Source organism: Lampetra planeri, chromosome 26 (assembly GCF_965212315.1).
Source record: "Lampetra planeri chromosome 26, kcLamPlan1.2.h2, whole genome shotgun sequence".
Taxonomy (NCBI): domain Eukaryota; kingdom Metazoa; phylum Chordata; class Hyperoartia; order Petromyzontiformes; family Petromyzontidae; genus Lampetra; species Lampetra planeri.
Window position 1 is genome coordinate 2345390 of NC_136132.1, and position 17231 is coordinate 2362620.

A 17231-nucleotide genomic window follows, 5' to 3' on the forward strand; every position below is an offset into this window, starting at 1 on the left:
GGTGCTTTTGCCCGTGGGGGGAAAGCGGAGTAGCCAGCGGAAGATCACGCACGCGACGGGATGACACTCCTCAAAGGACTGCGCAATTAAGCTGCACGAGCCCATCTTGCTGTACTGCCGTTGCCTGCCCACCGTGTTAGCCGAGCACGTTAGGTTTGGATGTTGGACAAATCTATGTGAGCCACCAATTATTGCCTTTCAAAATGTTGACTTCGAACTTGTGTTTAAAACCGCAAACAACCACGATTGCCTGTAACCTATTTACTGAAAATAGAGGACACTTAAAGTTACTATTCAACCAATATACCGCATTGTATGTGCTATGAGTTATGGTTCAGAAACAGACACCACTTGCTGATTTTGTACTACAAATACTTGGTGGAAAGTCGATAGTGGGTGTCATACGGAGATAAATGGCTCCTGCCATAGAAACGTGGAATTTCCTCAACTGGCTAAGCACCCACCATTGTAGACGAGCACAGCGTAGGGCACATTAATGCACGGGGGACATTCATTTATGTATTTTACTTGAGGACGTAATGTTGGATGGGCTACACACGATGGGTAAAACGACGGACCAACAACAGAGTTGCGGCCTGCAGAGGACGACCGTCGTGGAGATGCAGCTAATGACGTCACCTCGTGCCCACGAGAGAGATGAACTCTCGTGCCCGCGAGAGAGATGAACTCTCGTGCCCACGAGAGAGATGAAGTCTCGTGGGCGCGAGAGAGATGAACTCTCGTGCCCACGAGAGAGATGAAGTCTCGTGCGCGAGAGAGATGAACTCTCGTGCGCGAGAGAGATGAACTCTCACGACAGAGATGAAGTCTCGTGCGCGAGAGAGATGAAGTCTCGTGCGCGAGAGAGATGAACTTTCGTGCGCGAGAGACATGAACTCTCACGAGAGAGATGAACTCTCGTGCGTGAGAAAGATGTACTCTTGTGCGAGAGAGATGAAGTCTCGTGCGTGTGAGAGAAATTAACTCTCGTGGGCACCAGAGAGATGAAGTCTCGTGCACGCGAGAGAGATTAACTCTCGTGCGTGAGAGAGATCATTCCCCGTGACGATGTTCCAGACTCATTCGGCTTCCAATTATACACTGCGCACGGAGACTTCCACGCGCCGGGCGGCATTGGACTAACTCGCGTCTCGCAACTACAACTCCTCAGTCCACACTCGAGGGGGTGTGTGGGTGTGTGTTCTGTGTGTGTGTGGGTGACCCTAGTGGGGAGCGGTAGTGTAATGGTTAGCGCGCTGCGCTATGAACCCGGAGACACGAGTTCGATTCCCGCTCACGGCCAACACCAGTGACGATTATCTGCACCGGTGCTGGGCCTCCCCTAGGTCGACTCATCCTCAAATGAGTACCTGGTGCGGTGTGTAGTAAACATCGCCACTGGGGAGATAAAGGCGGTCAGGCGTGGTGCTGGCCACCCACCCCCTCATGTACCGTTCCGGCCTTCATAGGTGCTCGCTAACAGCACTTGCCCCTATAGTCTGTCAAGGCTATACGGGGGATCTTTGTCTTTGTGTGACCCTGACGGCGAGCGGCACTCGTGAGAGAAAATTGCAACTTGCGAGCTCCGGCGAGGCGCTCGGGTTTCCCCGTGACGGCGGCACCGCCACCCCCCCCCCCACCCACGAGCACCTCCCGGTCCATTACCGCGGCGCCGCACCCCTCCACACCAACAGCCGTGCGAGCGCCAATTTCCAACACAAACCGCTAAGCGACCGAGCAGCAGTCATCACTCGCTAGCTCGCTAGCTCGCTCGCTCCGGCTGGCGTTGCGCAAATATCGCCGTTGCTAAGCTGTCGTGTTTTTAACACCATCAGCCATTATCGTAGTCATCATCATCATCATCGGTGGTAGCAGCAGCAGCAACTTGCAGTAGCAGCAACATCAGCACGTGGGGGATACGACCCGTCACTTCTGACCGCTGCCTCAGCCACGGGGACAAGGGACATGAGATCTACCGTCAAGCGACCTCCGAGGTAACGGCGGACGAGCAGTCTTAAGTCGTGCGTAAAAACAAATAACAAACTAAAAAATTATCTAAAACCCTGCGCGCTCGCCACGGATTCTGCGCCGCGCCTACCGATCCGGGAATGCGCCGCGGATCATCAAAGCCTAAATGCGTCTCGGAGGTGAACGATCTGAAGTTGAAGGCGTGGGTGGAGTGGGAGCGTGTCTCGCTCGGCGCGCGGCGGGTAAAACGACTCCGTGATGCGCTGCTGCTGTTACCGCACTTTGAAGTTCATCATCCGCGCGGCGATGCACTCACGCAGCGAGCCCGTTGCGTTCGCGCTGCTGTGCCTGCGTGTCAGTGCGGGGGTGAGGGTGGTGCGTCTTATAATCCGGTAGTTAAACACTACGTGGTGAATCTGTTTGCCGCGTTGACGGTGATGCACAACCACAAAGCGAAACAAAATAACTCAACGCGTTCCGTGTCAAAATAACACCGCGGACTTCAAAACAAAACTAAATAAAAAAAATAAGCGACGTATCGGGCGATGGTACTATGAAGAAGGGTCAATGCCCGAAACGTCGTCTATTATAAGTGTGTTATATACAATCCGCTAGACGTGTGTGTGTGTGTTGAGGGTGGGGAGCGGTGGGTGTAGTGGTTGGCGCTACGTTGCACTACGAACCCAGCGACCAGGGTTCGAATCCCGCTCACGGCCAACACCGGTGACGCGTATCTATCTGAACCGGTCCTGGGCCTCGCCTAGGTCGACTCATGGTGCGCTGTGTAAAAAAAAGTCGCCGCTTGGGAGACAAAGGCGGCCGCGCGTGGTGCTCGCACACACCGTCTCCTCGTGTGCCGCTGAGGCCTTCATCGGCGATGCTCGCTAAGGGCACTTGTCCCAACAGTCTGGGCTACACAGATTCTCTCTCTGTCTCTGTGCATGAAGATCGCCGTGTCTTGAGGCGCTTGCTTCAGAACCCTTGCCTCAAGAGCTTGTCAGATCTCATGTAGATCTCTTGTCCCTTGTCCCCGTGTCAAAGGTTGTAAGGCGATGTTGTGTTTGTTTGTTTGTAGAAAGAACTCGCTCGCCTAAGTTCGAGTCCCCCCCCTCGTGGTAAACATCGCTGCCGAGTGTACATTGATCCGGTCCTCGGTAACCTGGTGCCGTGCATAAACATCGACACACAAGAGAGACAAAGGCGGCCGGGAAGGGTTCCATCCTCGCGCGCCGTGCCCGCCTTAATAGGTGCTCGCCGACAAGCCCCAACAGCCTGTTCCAGGGTGGTGTAAGGGGGGTGGGGGGGCCCGAACTTTGACCTCGCATTAGTCGCGTCTCGTTCACGAACCTCCCTGCGTTGCGTGAGGCTTCGCGTCCCGCGCGTGTGCAGGACGCGGAGCGCTTCGCACGCCGATCGAGTCGACGAATCCGTGGATGCGACGCGAGTGGGAAGTCCTCTCCGAGCGTGTCCAGGCCCCCGGCGAGGTCGCCTCGGCCTCAGCACAGTTACTTATTCCGGTGCGCGAACAGCGATCGCCACCGGAGGGGCAAAGGCGGGCTGGCGTGGTGATGTTCGGCTGCCCATTATCTCACACTTCGTTAACCCTGACGGCGCTATCAGCACTCAAACCAACAAGAGCCTCGCAAAGCATGCGCGGCAGATCCTCATTTCTCTGTGTGTGTGTGTACAAAACAATGCACACAAAATGCGCACACACACATACATCAGTGGAAGCTGATGTCTGAACCTGTTCTGTCATTCAGCTCGGTCCACTCGGTCCGTAATGAACACTGAGTTACGATTCGTAAATGGACATCAGCGCTGGAAAGACACGGGCGGATCGGGTGTTGGTAATTGTCGTCACTTACTCCCTTTGTGTGCCATATTGGCCTTAATATATGCTTGCTCATAGCACATATCCGCGTGTGTGTGTGCAGGAGTATGTGCAAACAAGGTGCACACACACACGCGCGAGCGAGCGTGTGTGTGTGCAGGAGTATGTGCAAACAAGGTGCACACACACACGCGCGAGCGAGCGAGCGTGTGTGTGTGCAGGAGTATGTGCAAACAAGGTGCACACACACACGCGCGAGCGAGCGTGTGTGTGTGCAGGAGTATGTGCAAACAAGGTGCACACACACACGCGCGAGCGAGCGTGTGTGTGTGCAGGAGTATGTGCAAACAAGGTGCACACACACACGCGAGCGAGCGTGTGTGTGTGCAGGAGTATGTGCAAACAAGGTGCACACACACACGCGAGCGAGCGTGTGTGTGTGCAGGAGTATGTGCAAACAAGGTGCACACACACACGCGAGCGAGCGTGTGTGTGTGCAGGAGTATGTGCAAACAAGGTGCACACACACACGCGAGCGAGCGTGTGTGTATGCAGGAGTATGTGCAAACAAGGTGCACACACACGCGCGAGCGAGCGTGTGTGTGTGCAGGAGTATGTGCAAACAAGGTGCACACACACACACGCGAGCGAGCGTGTGTGTGTGCAGGAGTATGTGCAAACAAGGTGCACACACACACGCGAGCGAGCGTGTGTGTGTGCAGGAGTATGTGCAAACAAGGTGCACACACACACGAGCGAGCGAGCGTGTATCGGTAGCGATTGATATCTGAAACCGGAGTTGCGTCTCACCTTGGGGCGACGGGGCCTTAAAGTAACTGGCACTGCAGGTGCCGCGTGTAGCCATCGGAAGTGAGGGATACAAAGACGGTGGGGCGTATAGCTGGGCCACACCGCCTCTTCCGTGTACCTTAACGACCTTCAAATGCGTCGCTTACACTGCCCACCCCCCCCCCCCCCCGCACAAACTACGCAGGAGATCTTATTCTTGGGTCTTTCGGTAAAGTCGCGTAGATAGGTTCTAAAGAAAATAACAAAAAACTACGACGTTTCGATCGCAGCACAAGCAATCGTCATTTGTTTTCTTCTCCTGATGACGACTGCTTGTTTTGCAATCGAAACGTCGTAGTTTTTTGTTGTTATTTTTTTTTAAACCTATCGACTTTACCGAAAGACCCAAGCATATGAATTCCTGCAGTCGCGAACGCTTTGAGTCACAATTTTACGCAGGAGATTATTCAGAAGTGGCAGGCGGTGTAACTGCACCGTGCCCCACGATTCAGAGACACTCAGTCGCCGGGCTAACTGGAGTGGAGGGTGGGGGGATGTTGAACTTGGAGCAGGGGGAGGGGGGTATTGTACTCATTGCCCCAGGGCCCATGCCAACCACGAGACATCACTGCTATAAATACCTCGGCTCGATGGGAGGTCGCTCCTTCTCATCTGCTGCCCCCAAAATATAGAATATCCCACCTCTCACCCTCCGTCCGTGCTGTCGGCTCACTGCCGATGTTCGAGTCTAGATCCTTCTCTTCTGCGTCGGGCTGCCCCGTCTCTCGTCCAGTAAAGACAACAGACAAAGATCCCCCGTGTAGCCTGAACAAACTGTCGGGGCAAGTGCTGTTAGCGAGCGCCTATGAAGGCCGGCCAAGGCACACGAGGGGATGGGTGGCCAATAACACGCCCGGCCGCATTTGTCTCTCTCATGGCGATGTTGACACAACGCACCAGGTACTGTACTCACTTAAGGCTGAGTTTACCTAGAGGAGGCCCAGAAACCGGCTCAGACATTTGTCAGCGATGTTGGCCGTTCGCTGGAATTGAATTCGTGCCGACGGTGTTCATAGCGCATTGCGATAACCACTGCGCCACCGCTCCCCAACCCGTGAGCCCGCTAAATATACACACACACTTCCATCTACAACTCGACGTGACACACAAATCATGGGTACAGCACTTTCCCCAAAAAGTCTGCGAAGGCTATATGGGGGATCTTTGTCTTGGTACCCGGTCTCAGTGCACAAGTGGTTTCGCCGCGCACTCCGTCTGAGAAATTACGTAACAGGGGCGAGAGGGAAGCCTTCAGCGTTAAAGGCGCAGCCCTGCAATGGCTTTCTCCCGCCGCTGCTGGCGGAAGGTTCTCCCACTCGAGCCAACTCCCCAGAGAGATGGAGAGCCCCTCTACGATGATACATTGGCCTACTCTTCCACGCTGCACCCAACACGTCTTGGTAGAGGAGAGTTCTTAAAGCGCGCATCAACAATTGCGATGTATTGCCCCAACCCTCGCTCGCTCCTCCGTGGTCGCGTGCGGAAGAGCATCGAGTCGATCTGTGGTCTCACCCCCCCCCTCCCCTCCTCCCCCGGCCCCAGCGTCTCCGCTTTGGCACTTTGGCACAGGGTCCCCCACTCTGGCACGCCCCCCCCCCCACCACCATCACCATAGCCGTCACTGCTTTACTGCGGCGGTCGAGAGTACGCGCCGAGGTGGAGTGACGAGCAGCGCTGCGCCCCGCTGCTCGAGCTGCTGCGTCGTGGCGGGTCGCGGTGATCGAGGCACGCGGGAAGCTTGTCCCCTCCGCGCACGGAATGACGGGAGCGGCCCACGTGGGGCTCTGCGCCGCGTCAATTCTCACGCGGGATGGACAATTGGTAAAGGGGCCGTCCATAAATGACGTCACGCACCTCGGGGGTGGGGGTCAGACATTTGTGACGATGTGTGACGAGAGGGGGGTGGTCCAAAATCGCGTGACGTCATTTATGGACGGCCCCAAAACCGATAGCCGCGTGGGACGCGCGTCACCCGGTGCAGCGTCGTGCGAGCGACGGCTGCGTTCTGCAAGTCGGATGCTGAACACAATGGGCATCTGTAAAAAAAGAAAAAGAGCTTTATCGCTCATCGGATTCCTCCAGTATGAATGCATATTGCGATTCAATGCAGTCAGCTTCAAGCATGCTGGTGATAATAATTATGATGATGATTGGATCATGATGATGACGATGTTGACGCACATAATACCTGGAAGAATGTGAATGTTACTGCTGCTGATATGCACACAATGCCTTCAGGAATGATGATGATAATTATCATAATGACGAACAGCGTGCACATCCTTTGGACGTGACCGTCCGTCCCGACCTCCCCCAGCTCACCAGCCAGCAAAACTTTTCGAATATAGTTATGAGGAGGATGATGATGCACTCAATAGGCTACCTGCAGGGATATGGATAAGGACGATGATGCCTGTCGCTGCAACTGCTGCTTATGATGATAAAATGCAACGGTTCCGCTGTTGCTCATGATGCTGATTCTATTGCTGCTGCTGCTGCTTACGATGACGACGACGATGCTGATGTGTAAACTTCGTCTCCTGTTGCTACAGGTGCCGCACCTTCTCCCCCGCGCGTCGGCCGAACAAACGAGCACGTGCCGCCTTGGCGTGAAGAGCCCGGCGAGGCGGGCACGGCGACGGCGGAGAGACGACGGCCACCCCCGACACCAGGATGCCTCTCCTGCCGTCTCCGCTCGACTTGCCGCTGAGCCCCTGCGGGTCCCACGCGGACAGCAGCCCGGCCAAGGGCCTCTACTACCGACTGCTCGCGCCCAGGAGACGCGCCGACCTGCTGGTGAACGTGGGCGGCCTGCGTTACGCGTTCGCGTGGACCGACCTCGAAAGGTTCCCCCTGAGCCGCCTGGGCAGGCTGCGAGCGTGCAGCAATCGCGAGGACATCCTGGCGCTGTGCGACGACTACGACGTCTCGCTCAACGAGTTCTTCTTCGACCGAAACCCCGGCGCATTCAGGGCCATCATGACCTTCCTGCGCGCGGGCAAACTGCGGATACTCGGCGGCGTGTGCGTGCTGTCGTTCCGGGAGGAGCTCAGCTACTGGGGCGTGGAGGAGAACAACTTGGAGGTGTGCTGCCTGAGCCGCATCCTGCAGAAGGACGGCGAGATGCAGCAGCAGCAGCAGTGCGACGAACAAGACGGCATCGACGGTGACGCTGACGAGGCCGCCGCCGGCGCCGAGATGAACGGCGACGACGACGTCTTCGGGGCGGATGACGCCGAGGGGATGAAGCTGGGCCGACCCACGCGCTGCGTGCGCGCGATGGGCCACCTCCGGGACATGGTGGAGAACCCGAGCTCGGGACCCGCGGGGAAGGCGTTCGCCTGCATCTCCGTGGCCTTTGTGACCATCACGGCCGTGAGCCTGTGCGTGGGGACCATGCCCGAGCTCAGGGAGGAGAAGGTGTGACCCGCGTGCGCGTGCGTGCGCGTGCGTGCGCGTGCGTGCGCGTGCGTGCGCGTGCGTGCGCGTGCGTGCGCGTGCGTGCGCGTGCGTGCGCGTGCGTGCGCGTGCGTGCGCGTGCGTGCGTGCTCGTGTGCGGCGGAGCGGTAGCGCCCCGCGCGCTACGAACCCGACGGCACGAGTTCCAATCCCGCTCACGGCCAACACCAGTGACAATTATCTGAACCGGTTATGGGCATCCCCTAGGTCGACTCAGCCTCAAATGAGTATCTGGTGTGATGTGTAAACATCACCATAGGGGAGACAAAGGCGGCCGGGCGTGGTGTTGGCCACCCACCCCCTCGTGTGCCGTGCCGGCCTTCATAGGTGCTCGCTAACAGCACTTGCCCCTACAGTCTGTTAAGGCTACGCGGGGGATCTTAGTCTTTGTTCACTGCTTGATCAAGACGCGTGTCGATTTGTCTTTCCTGGCGTGATGGACTCGGCAAACGCTTCAGAACCTCTAAGAGCAACTTACTCAAACGGTCTGCTGAAGCCCATCCTGGATGTTCTTGTACTCGTGATAATCTCAGTCAGCCAATCGACACCGCCCCGTCTCGTGCCGTGTTATCCTGCAACGCGCACCTAGCCTGGAACAAGCGCCGTCCTGACGTCACCGCCACTTAGTGGGGCAATGTTAGCTTTGTAGCTGCTGCCTTTCTATGTACTCACGGCAAACTTCTTTCGCACCGTACGTAGCCAACCGTGCTAATGTGAGGTGCGATTAGCGCACTGTGCTACGAACCCGGCGACCCGGGTTCGATTGCCGCTCACGGCCACCAACACCAGTGACGATTATCTGAACCATTTCTGGGCCTCCCCTAGGTCGACTCAGCCTCAAATGAGTATCTGGTGCGGGGTGTAATCATCGCCACTAGAGAGACAAAGGCAGCAGGGCGTGGTGCTGGCCCCACCCACCCCGTCCTGTGCCGTGCCGGCCTTTGCTCGCTCACAGCAACTTCTGTCTCTGTATGTTAGAATATGAGAATATGTGTGAGAAAAACAAACCTACTTTTCCGATGTATTAACCTGGTCATGGCCTATGGCCCCGGGTAAAGCTGCGTGGCCGGGAGTCAGAGCCATTCGCTTTACGGTGCGACGGGGATGTCCTCTGGCCACGACACAGTTGAACGTATATTTCCACCAAGTAGTTTGGGAAACTTTTTCATGGCTGCACCAGAGGAATTTCCATCTGGTACAGAGACATTGGGAGGCTGATCGATGCCCTGATGCGTTCAAGGAATGTCGTCCTACTGGTCAACCTTGTCGTGTATGCCGATGATCTGGTAATTGCTGCTCACTCCGAGAAAGAGTTGGAGACTTCTTTTGAACCTGACGCGTGCCACTAAGAAGTACAGCCTTCCAATCGGCCCCACAACAAACAAAGCACCTGCCTGGGTGTTTTATTTGATGTCATCCTTCAGGTACCGGGACAGTTTGCTTCTGACAAGCCCCGGTATCGCAGCAGAGATCTCACTCTGAATCGATTAAGCGGTTTAATATGTTGAGATGTGTAACGCTGTGTGGAAGTTATCTGGCCTATTGCTCCACATTAAGCTCGAAGTTTTCGACGTCACAGCTGTACTCTCTCTTCGTCGTGCTTACAAAACAAAGATCGCGTTAAAGTAACATCTGCACTGGCTCGAAACTTTTAAGCAAGACAGCCGACAATCAATCCTGCATGGGTTTAACCAGAATGGATTGTGAGAGGAACTCACAGATCCCTGAACGCTTTGGACACATTCCTATCCGTGAGCTCTTACGACAGGCGAGGCAGCGTGGTCTGGGTCATGTCGCCCGCATGCCCAAGCAGCTTGTTGGGCCAGAGAGAGGGAGCTAAACGGGCGCGACGTGGGCCAGAGAAGAAATTGACTGATGAGGTACTGGAGCAAGTGGAGCTAGTTTGACATGATCATAACTGGTACCATCGGTGTCAAGATCGGCCTCTGTAGGGGAGGCTCAAAAAGGACGCTGCTGGGCAGTTGGAGGCAGTCACTCTACAATAACGGAGGGCAGAGGAGGAACACTCACAACAACGAGCGGAGAGCCTGGTGGATAAAGCGCAATTTGGAATAGTGGGGAGCGCATGTGGTGCATCTGCAACTCAACTTAGCCAGTCAACCCATGGCACCTGGGTCTGTCCCGTGACCTCCCGCTGGCGAATATTCGATACTTCACGTGGCCTCACAGTGCACATAGCCTGGCACAAGCGCCGTGGTGACGTCACCACGGTGACTGTTGCGTGAGAGAGTATCAGAGAGAGCTTAGTGGGGCGCCGTAGCGCTGTGGTTAGCTGACTGGGGTAGCAGCTGTGGTTAGCTGACTGTGGTAACCGCTGTGGTTAGCTGACTGTGGTGGTGCTGTGGTTAGCTTACTGTGGTAGCGTTGTGGTTAGCTGACTGTGGTGGTGCTGTGGTTAGCTGACTGTGGTAGTGTTGTGGTTAGCTGACTGTGGTGGTGCTGTGGTTAGCTGACTGTGGTAGCAGCTGTGGTTAGCTGACTGTGGTAGCGCTGCTGTGGTTAGCTGACTGGGGTAGTGTTGTGGTTAGCTGACTGTGGTAGCAGCTGTGGTTAGCTGACTGTGGTAGCGCTGCTGTGGTTAGCTGACTGGGGTAGTGTTGTGGTTAGCTGACTGTGGTAGCAGCTGTGGTTAGCTGACTGTGGTAGCGCTGCTGTGGTTAGCTGACTGGGGTAGTGTTGTGGTTAGCTGACTGTGGTAGCGCTGTGGTTAGCTGACTGTGGTAGTGTTGTGGTTAGCTGACTGTGGTGGTGCTGTGGTTAGCTGACTGCGGTAGCGCTGTGGTTAGCTGACTGGGGTAGCAGCTGTGGTTAGCTGACTGTGGTAGCAGCTGTGGTTAGCTGACTGTAGTAGTGTTGTGGTTAGCTGACTGTGGTGGTGCTGTGGTTAGCTGACTGTGGTAGCGCTGCTGTGGTTAGCTGACTGGGGTAGTGTTGTGGTTAGCTGACTGTGGTAGCAGCTGTGGTTAGCTGACTGTGGTAGCGCTGCTGTGGTTAGCTGACTGTGGTGGTGCTGTGGTTAGCTGACTGTGGTGGTGCTGTGGTTAGCTGACTGTGGTGGCGCTGTGGTTAGCCCGCTTGCGCTACGATTCCCGGCGACCCCGCGCTGAATTTCCGCTCCCGGCTAATGTCATTGGAGAACATCTGAACCCGTGCTGAGCCTCCCTTCGATCGACTCAGCCACAAATAATGATTAACTGCTGCGGTGTGTAAGCATCAGCACATACGTGTCAACCCCTTATCAGTGCCTACCATATTACACACCAATTCAGTCACCCCGTGCCCCTTATACATCTGAACGTTCATCCTACAAAGTGATAAACACAAACAAATAGACACATTTCTTAGCCCGTATTGAAACGTCTATACGCCGTATGGACCTGAAAACTCAATTATCGCCGTACGAGAACACGGGGTTCATCCGTACGAGTTGACGCAGTATGTCAGCACCACCGGGGGAGACAAAGGCGACCAAGCGTGGCATTGCCGGTGTGTCTAGACATCCCTTGGAGTTTCGCGTGTTAGTCTTTATAGGCGCTCGTTAACAAACGGTACTTGCCTTGACAGTCCATAAAGGCTACACGGGAGGGTGGGGGGGGGATCTGTTTCGCCGTTGTTCGTGCGTGGTGTGTAATTGTAGCTGTGTGCGCGTGTGTGCTTACACTTCATTAACAAGTGTGCCGATAGGGCTGTGGACTCGCGTGACCCATGGCGGGTCGTCAATCGTGTGGCCTTGTCACGCGGCGCTGGTGTCAGTGTCATCGCCAAACCGCGACCTGTTTGCTTGCTCACGCTCTTACAATTGTCATCGCTGCACGTTGCCGATTGCGCGCAAAAAAATCTCGCTCGTCCGTTTGCACAATCATCCCACCAGCAGCTAAATTGGGAGGCGGTCGAGAGATGTCGTATTTATTGTAGGGCCAATGCCGTTGATGTCACCGCACGCCGACATCGCTTCCTTCAGCTGGAACCCGCCGCTGTTGAGAAGCCGACACTCGATGTGCCCACACCGATGGCAAGCGGTCTTTGCGCAAGGCGGTCATCCTGCATCCAAGCACGAGGCACACTTAAACCCGCCTCCCTACCGCTCCGTGTACAGGATCTGAAACGGTTTGGGTCACACGCAGAACCGGCCTGGGTTGATTTCAGCCGGCTCTGTTAAGGTCGGCGACTGGCAAAACAAATTCCCGTACCCGGCACACCACATCATGTGCACCTACCCAGCTGTGGGTACGGGTCACATGCCCACTTCAGTCTGCCAGCGGCCCTCCGACGTGATAAAAATGAGTAAGAAATGAAGCCCGAGCCACAACAGCACAATATAACGCATTGTACAAAAAACATGACGCTCACCCAAACACCTTGATGAGTGTGTCCGTGTTGCTGGCGTCTCTCTCTCTCTCTGCACCACCTCCGCTCCCAACTCCCTCGCCCTCGCAGGGCGAATGCTCTCAAAAGTGCCGCGACATCTTCGTCGTGGAGAGCGTGTGCGTGGCGTGGTTCTCGCTCGAGTTCGCGCTGCGCTTCGTGCAGGCGCGCAGCAAGTGCCGCTTCATGCGCACCCCGCTCAACGTCATCGACATGATCGCCATCCTGCCCTACTACGTCACGCTGCTCGTCGACTCTCTCTCGGACCCCAAGGACAAAGCGGCGGGCGGCGGCAGCTACCTGGAGAAGGTGGGCCTCGTGCTCAGGGTGCTGCGTGCGCTGCGCATCCTCTACGTGATGCGCCTGGCGCGACACTCGCTCGGCCTCCAGTCCCTGGGCCTCACCGTCCGCCGCTGCACGCGCGAGTTCGGCCTCCTCGTGCTCTTCCTGTGCGTGGCCATGGCCCTGTTCGCGCCGCTCGAGCACCTCGTCGAGAGCGAGATGGGCAACAGGGAGAGCTTTTCGAGCGTGCCGGCAACCTACTGGTGGGCCATCATCTCCATGACCACGGTGGGCTACGGGGACGTGGTGCCGCACAGCGTGCCCGGGCAGGTGGTGGCTCTGAGCAGCATCCTCAGCGGCATTCTGCTCATGGCCTTTCCCGTCACCTCCATCTTCCACACCTTCTCGCGCTCCTACGTCGAGCTCAAGGAGCAGCAGCAGCAGGCGACGAGGAGGGGAGGACGCAGGTTCCACGTGAAGGCACGTGGCAGCGACAGCTCGTGATGATCCATGGGGGGGGGGACTATTGACGACGATTTTGACGACACCTCCGAATGGCAGAACACCAATTACGCGTGAGTGTGGCCCCCTGCGTGGCTTATGGAGAAACGGAGGGCTACTCCGAGGCACGGCCGACAGCCAAGACGAAGACGTGGAAGAGTCGCGTGAGCCGACTGAACCACGGCGGTCGCGTGAGTTTGGGAAGGGAGGGAAAGAAGGCTGAGGACGCAGGGTCCAGGGCGATAGCGGGCCCCGAGACAAGCGATGAGATGACAGAGATGTAGGAGGCATGGAGAAACTGAAACCTTATTTTTTGATGCTGGCAAGGGGGGTCCCATGATGTAGCTGCTCACCACGAGCTCTCAATGCCCTGAGAGTTGCGTCGTCTTTGTGCTGGTCGCTTTTTGGCGTCATCTGGTCTAACACCGTTTGAGACGGCTCTAAAGAAAGCCGTCTTCTAGTGTGGACCAATCAGTTTCAAAGACAATGCATATAACTGTCAGAGCATGTGTTTTTTTTTTGCATGTTCACCACAAGTATGTGTGGTTGATGCACACGTGATTCCTTGCATAAGGTTTCAGTTTGGTGTTAGAACATCTTAACACGTGTTGCATTGCCAGAAAGGGTAAAACCTATTCTTGTATTTTGATACTGGCAAGGGAAGTGCCGTGAGGCAAGGCGAAAATGAAGCTGGGATGGGTTGGAAGGCATCCAGGGGATGTCGTCATAGCCGGACCTGCAGGTCATGTCTGGGAATTGAAACTGATGACGACGAAGACGGCGTGGTTAACCTGTTACATGCCTCGTTCACACAGACACTAACATCCAGAGACATTCTAAGGGCACAGACCGTATTGAAATTCACGCGTAATTTGTGATCGTCGGCAGAGTATTGAAAACAGCCGCTTGTGGTGACGATGTCATCAGCATTCGTTATATTTGTGAATAGAAGAGGCAGCTTTGATTTGATGGCTGGATGTTTACGAAGGATGACGAGACCTGCGCCGCTGTGTCTACCGCAGCAAACAACGCTGCGCCTCTTGGCTTCTCCCTTGCAGCATGCAGCACGGTAACAGGTGTCCGTACGCAAGAGAGCGCTGCAGTGCATGAAAAACACTCAACACTCTCGCCATTAACCCTGTGCCCGAAATAGGGAATAGTGTGTACCCTCGGCAGTGGCGTGATCAATGGCCCTTCTACGTGGCAGAAATATCTTTTCAAAAGCAAGAGCTTTCCAACGGAGACCCGTGTTTAACACGTAGGCTTTCGCGACCAATATCATCCATAATACAGGTTTGTTTTGGGTTAGCAAGCGTAAATATATAAATGTGTTGTTAAATCTGCCACCATCAGACACAGCCAATTAGTAAGGTGTGTTACGTAAACAGAATGTGGCCAATTCGTCACTAGCACATCACACCGGTGTGTTGGAGAGCCGAGCCACAACATTCACAATCCGAGTACGACGTTTCGCCAGTAATTACAACTAGCTTCATCAGGCGACGGCCAGGTTTGTGACAACCCTTACTAATTGGCTGTGTCGGGTGGTGGCGGGGTTTAACGACACATGAATATATTTACGCGATATAACCCTAAAAAACAACCTGCATTATGCAGACATTGTGTGCTTTTTAAATTGCGATTTAAAGCTTTCGTGACCGCAGGGATTCATATTCTTGGTTTTTTCGGTAAAGTCACGGAGAAGGGAAATAATAAAATAATAAAAATATCAAACAATAACAATTCTCACGACGTTTCGACTGCAACACAAGCAATCAAAAGTGGCGGTTTTTCATAAATTTTCTTGCTGTGGATTTCACACCTGATGATGATTGCTTGTGTTGCAGTCGAAACGTCGTGAGAATTTTTATTGTTTTATATTTATATTATTTTATTATTTCCCTTCCACGTGACTTTACCGAAAGAACCAAGAATACTGTGTGCTTTGCCAGCGGCCGACCGCTCACATTCAACAACACTCCGTTCGATCAAGTCGTTCGATCGTCGATCGCTGAACCTTTGGCGGCTCGCAACTGTTAACCGGTTAAACACGAAACGGCGACGGAGGTCCCAGGCACGGCGACAACTTGGGAGACATGAAGCCTTCGCACGTGAAGCGCTTGCGAGCTGTACACCAAACCACGCGCGCGTTTCGTGGAATGGCGGTGAGTTTGGCACAAGGCGTTTTGTAACTCGGCACTTCTCGTTATTAGTGAATGCAGGGAGCGCACCGAATGAATATGAACGCTTGGAGCCGAGTGCGAATCGTCAAATGTTGGAGGCAATGTCGTCTTGCTCGGCGTGTTCGCTGCGCACAATGCATGCAGGCATGCTGGTGGCGACGACGATTAATGATGATGATGATGGATTGCATGATGACGATGGTTGATTGGAGGATGCTGATGATTGATTGGATGATGGTGATTATGATTGATTATGATTGATTATATGATGATAATAATAATAACAATGCACGTAATAATAAGAATAAGACCTGCAGGCATGATAATGATGTTTCATTGAATCATTGATCATCATTGAATGACGACAATGGACATTGGACGATGGTAATTATTATGATAATACTATTTATGCAAAGCGAGATTTAGTTCGCGGAAGGCAAAGGAAAGTGATGATAATTATTGATGGGTTAACACGGAAGCTTTCATGACCAATATTATAGAGGCTTTAGGGTTAGATCGCGTAAATATCTAAATGTGTCGTTAAACCCGCCACCACCCGACACAGGCAATCAGGTTGGTTTGTCACAGAATTGGCTGTGTCGGATGGTGGCGGGTTTAACGACACATTTATATATTTACACGATCTAACACAAACAAAAACTGTATTATGGATGATATTGGTCGCGAAAGCCTAAATCATGTTAAACTAAATAAACGTGCCAAATCGTTGCTAGTTCAGCACACCGGTGTGTTGGAGAGTAAACCCACAACATCTACAAACCCACAAGGTCTACAATTGTACACGTGGGTTCACTCTCCAATGCACAACCGGTGTGCCGAACTAGTAACGAGTTGACACGTTTTGTCTACGTGACCAACCCTCACTAATTGGCTGTGTCGGGTGGTGGCGGCTTTAACGACACATCGACTATCGATGCGCACACAAGATGTGGCTAAACCCAGGCACGCGACTTTGCGTTGAACTCGAAGCTTCGGCGGTGGCTGTTTGCGGATCCGCCTGGGGAATGTGCGGACAGCAAATGACATCGGGGTCGAGAGCGGACAATGTCGTCTCACCCCCCCCTCCCCCACCCCGAGGCGTGACTCGCGCCAGTGAATAAAAAAAATGAAACTCTAAAAAGAAAGTTGCCTCTTGCCACTCCGAAACGAGAAACGATGGCGATGAGCTCCATCTAAGTGGCTCTCAACTGGGGGGGGGTGGGGTACGCGCGGACCTCTTGGGGGGGTGGGGTCACGTGAGGTGGATGAAAAACGTGTGGAATATGGTGGCCATCGTCCGGTGAATAATCGCGATGTACGAATCTGCCGATATGAAATAACTACGATAACATTAAATTTGGTAACCTATAACGATACGAAATACTTTATTTTTTATTTTTTTCGGTAAAGTCACGTAGGTAATGCTGTTAACAGCAGCATTCCAAGTATTATAGTGAGTATTATGTTTAATTTTTTTTATTGCATTATTTCCATTCTACGTGACTTTAAAGAAAGAACCAAGAAGATGAATCCCTGCTGTCACGAAATCTTTAAATCGAAATTGTAAATCATTGTTTTGATAGTCAAAGGGTTATGCTGTACCTGGCCAGTCACCCTCCCTCGGCGCCCCCCCCCCCCCCCCCGAACAAAAACGTGAATGGTAAAATCCTCGTTCGACAACGGCACCTACAGCGTAGAAGGGCGTCGTGTGGAATCGTTGTAGGTGCGTGCTCTCAAACGGGGATCACGCCGCACACAGCACAGCTATG

General features: G+C 54.1%; 1 protein-coding gene across 1 annotated transcript; it reads left to right on the forward strand.

The window, feature by feature from the left end:
* The first annotated feature begins 1876 nt into the window (after positions 1–1876).
* KCNG2 (potassium voltage-gated channel modifier subfamily G member 2) lies at positions 1877–16029 on the forward strand. The gene is made up of 3 exons (XM_078606446.1): positions 1877–1994; positions 7204–8071; positions 12569–16029. The coding sequence occupies exons 2-3, from the start codon at positions 7325–7327 to the stop codon at positions 13280–13282; spliced, it is 1461 nt and encodes a 486-aa protein (XP_078462572.1). The 5' UTR covers positions 1877–1994; positions 7204–7324; the 3' UTR covers positions 13283–16029.
* Positions 16030–17231: the final 1202 nt, after the last annotated feature.

Coding starts and splice junctions, on each gene's coding strand:
- KCNG2 (XM_078606446.1), top strand. CDS start 7,325: ATGCCTCTCCTGCCGTCTCCGCTCGACTTGCCGCTGAGCCCCTGCGGG. Junction 8,072..12,568: donor CCGAGCTCAGGGAGGAGAAG/GTGTGACCCGCG, acceptor TCGCCCTCGCAG/GGCGAATGCTCTCAAAAGTG.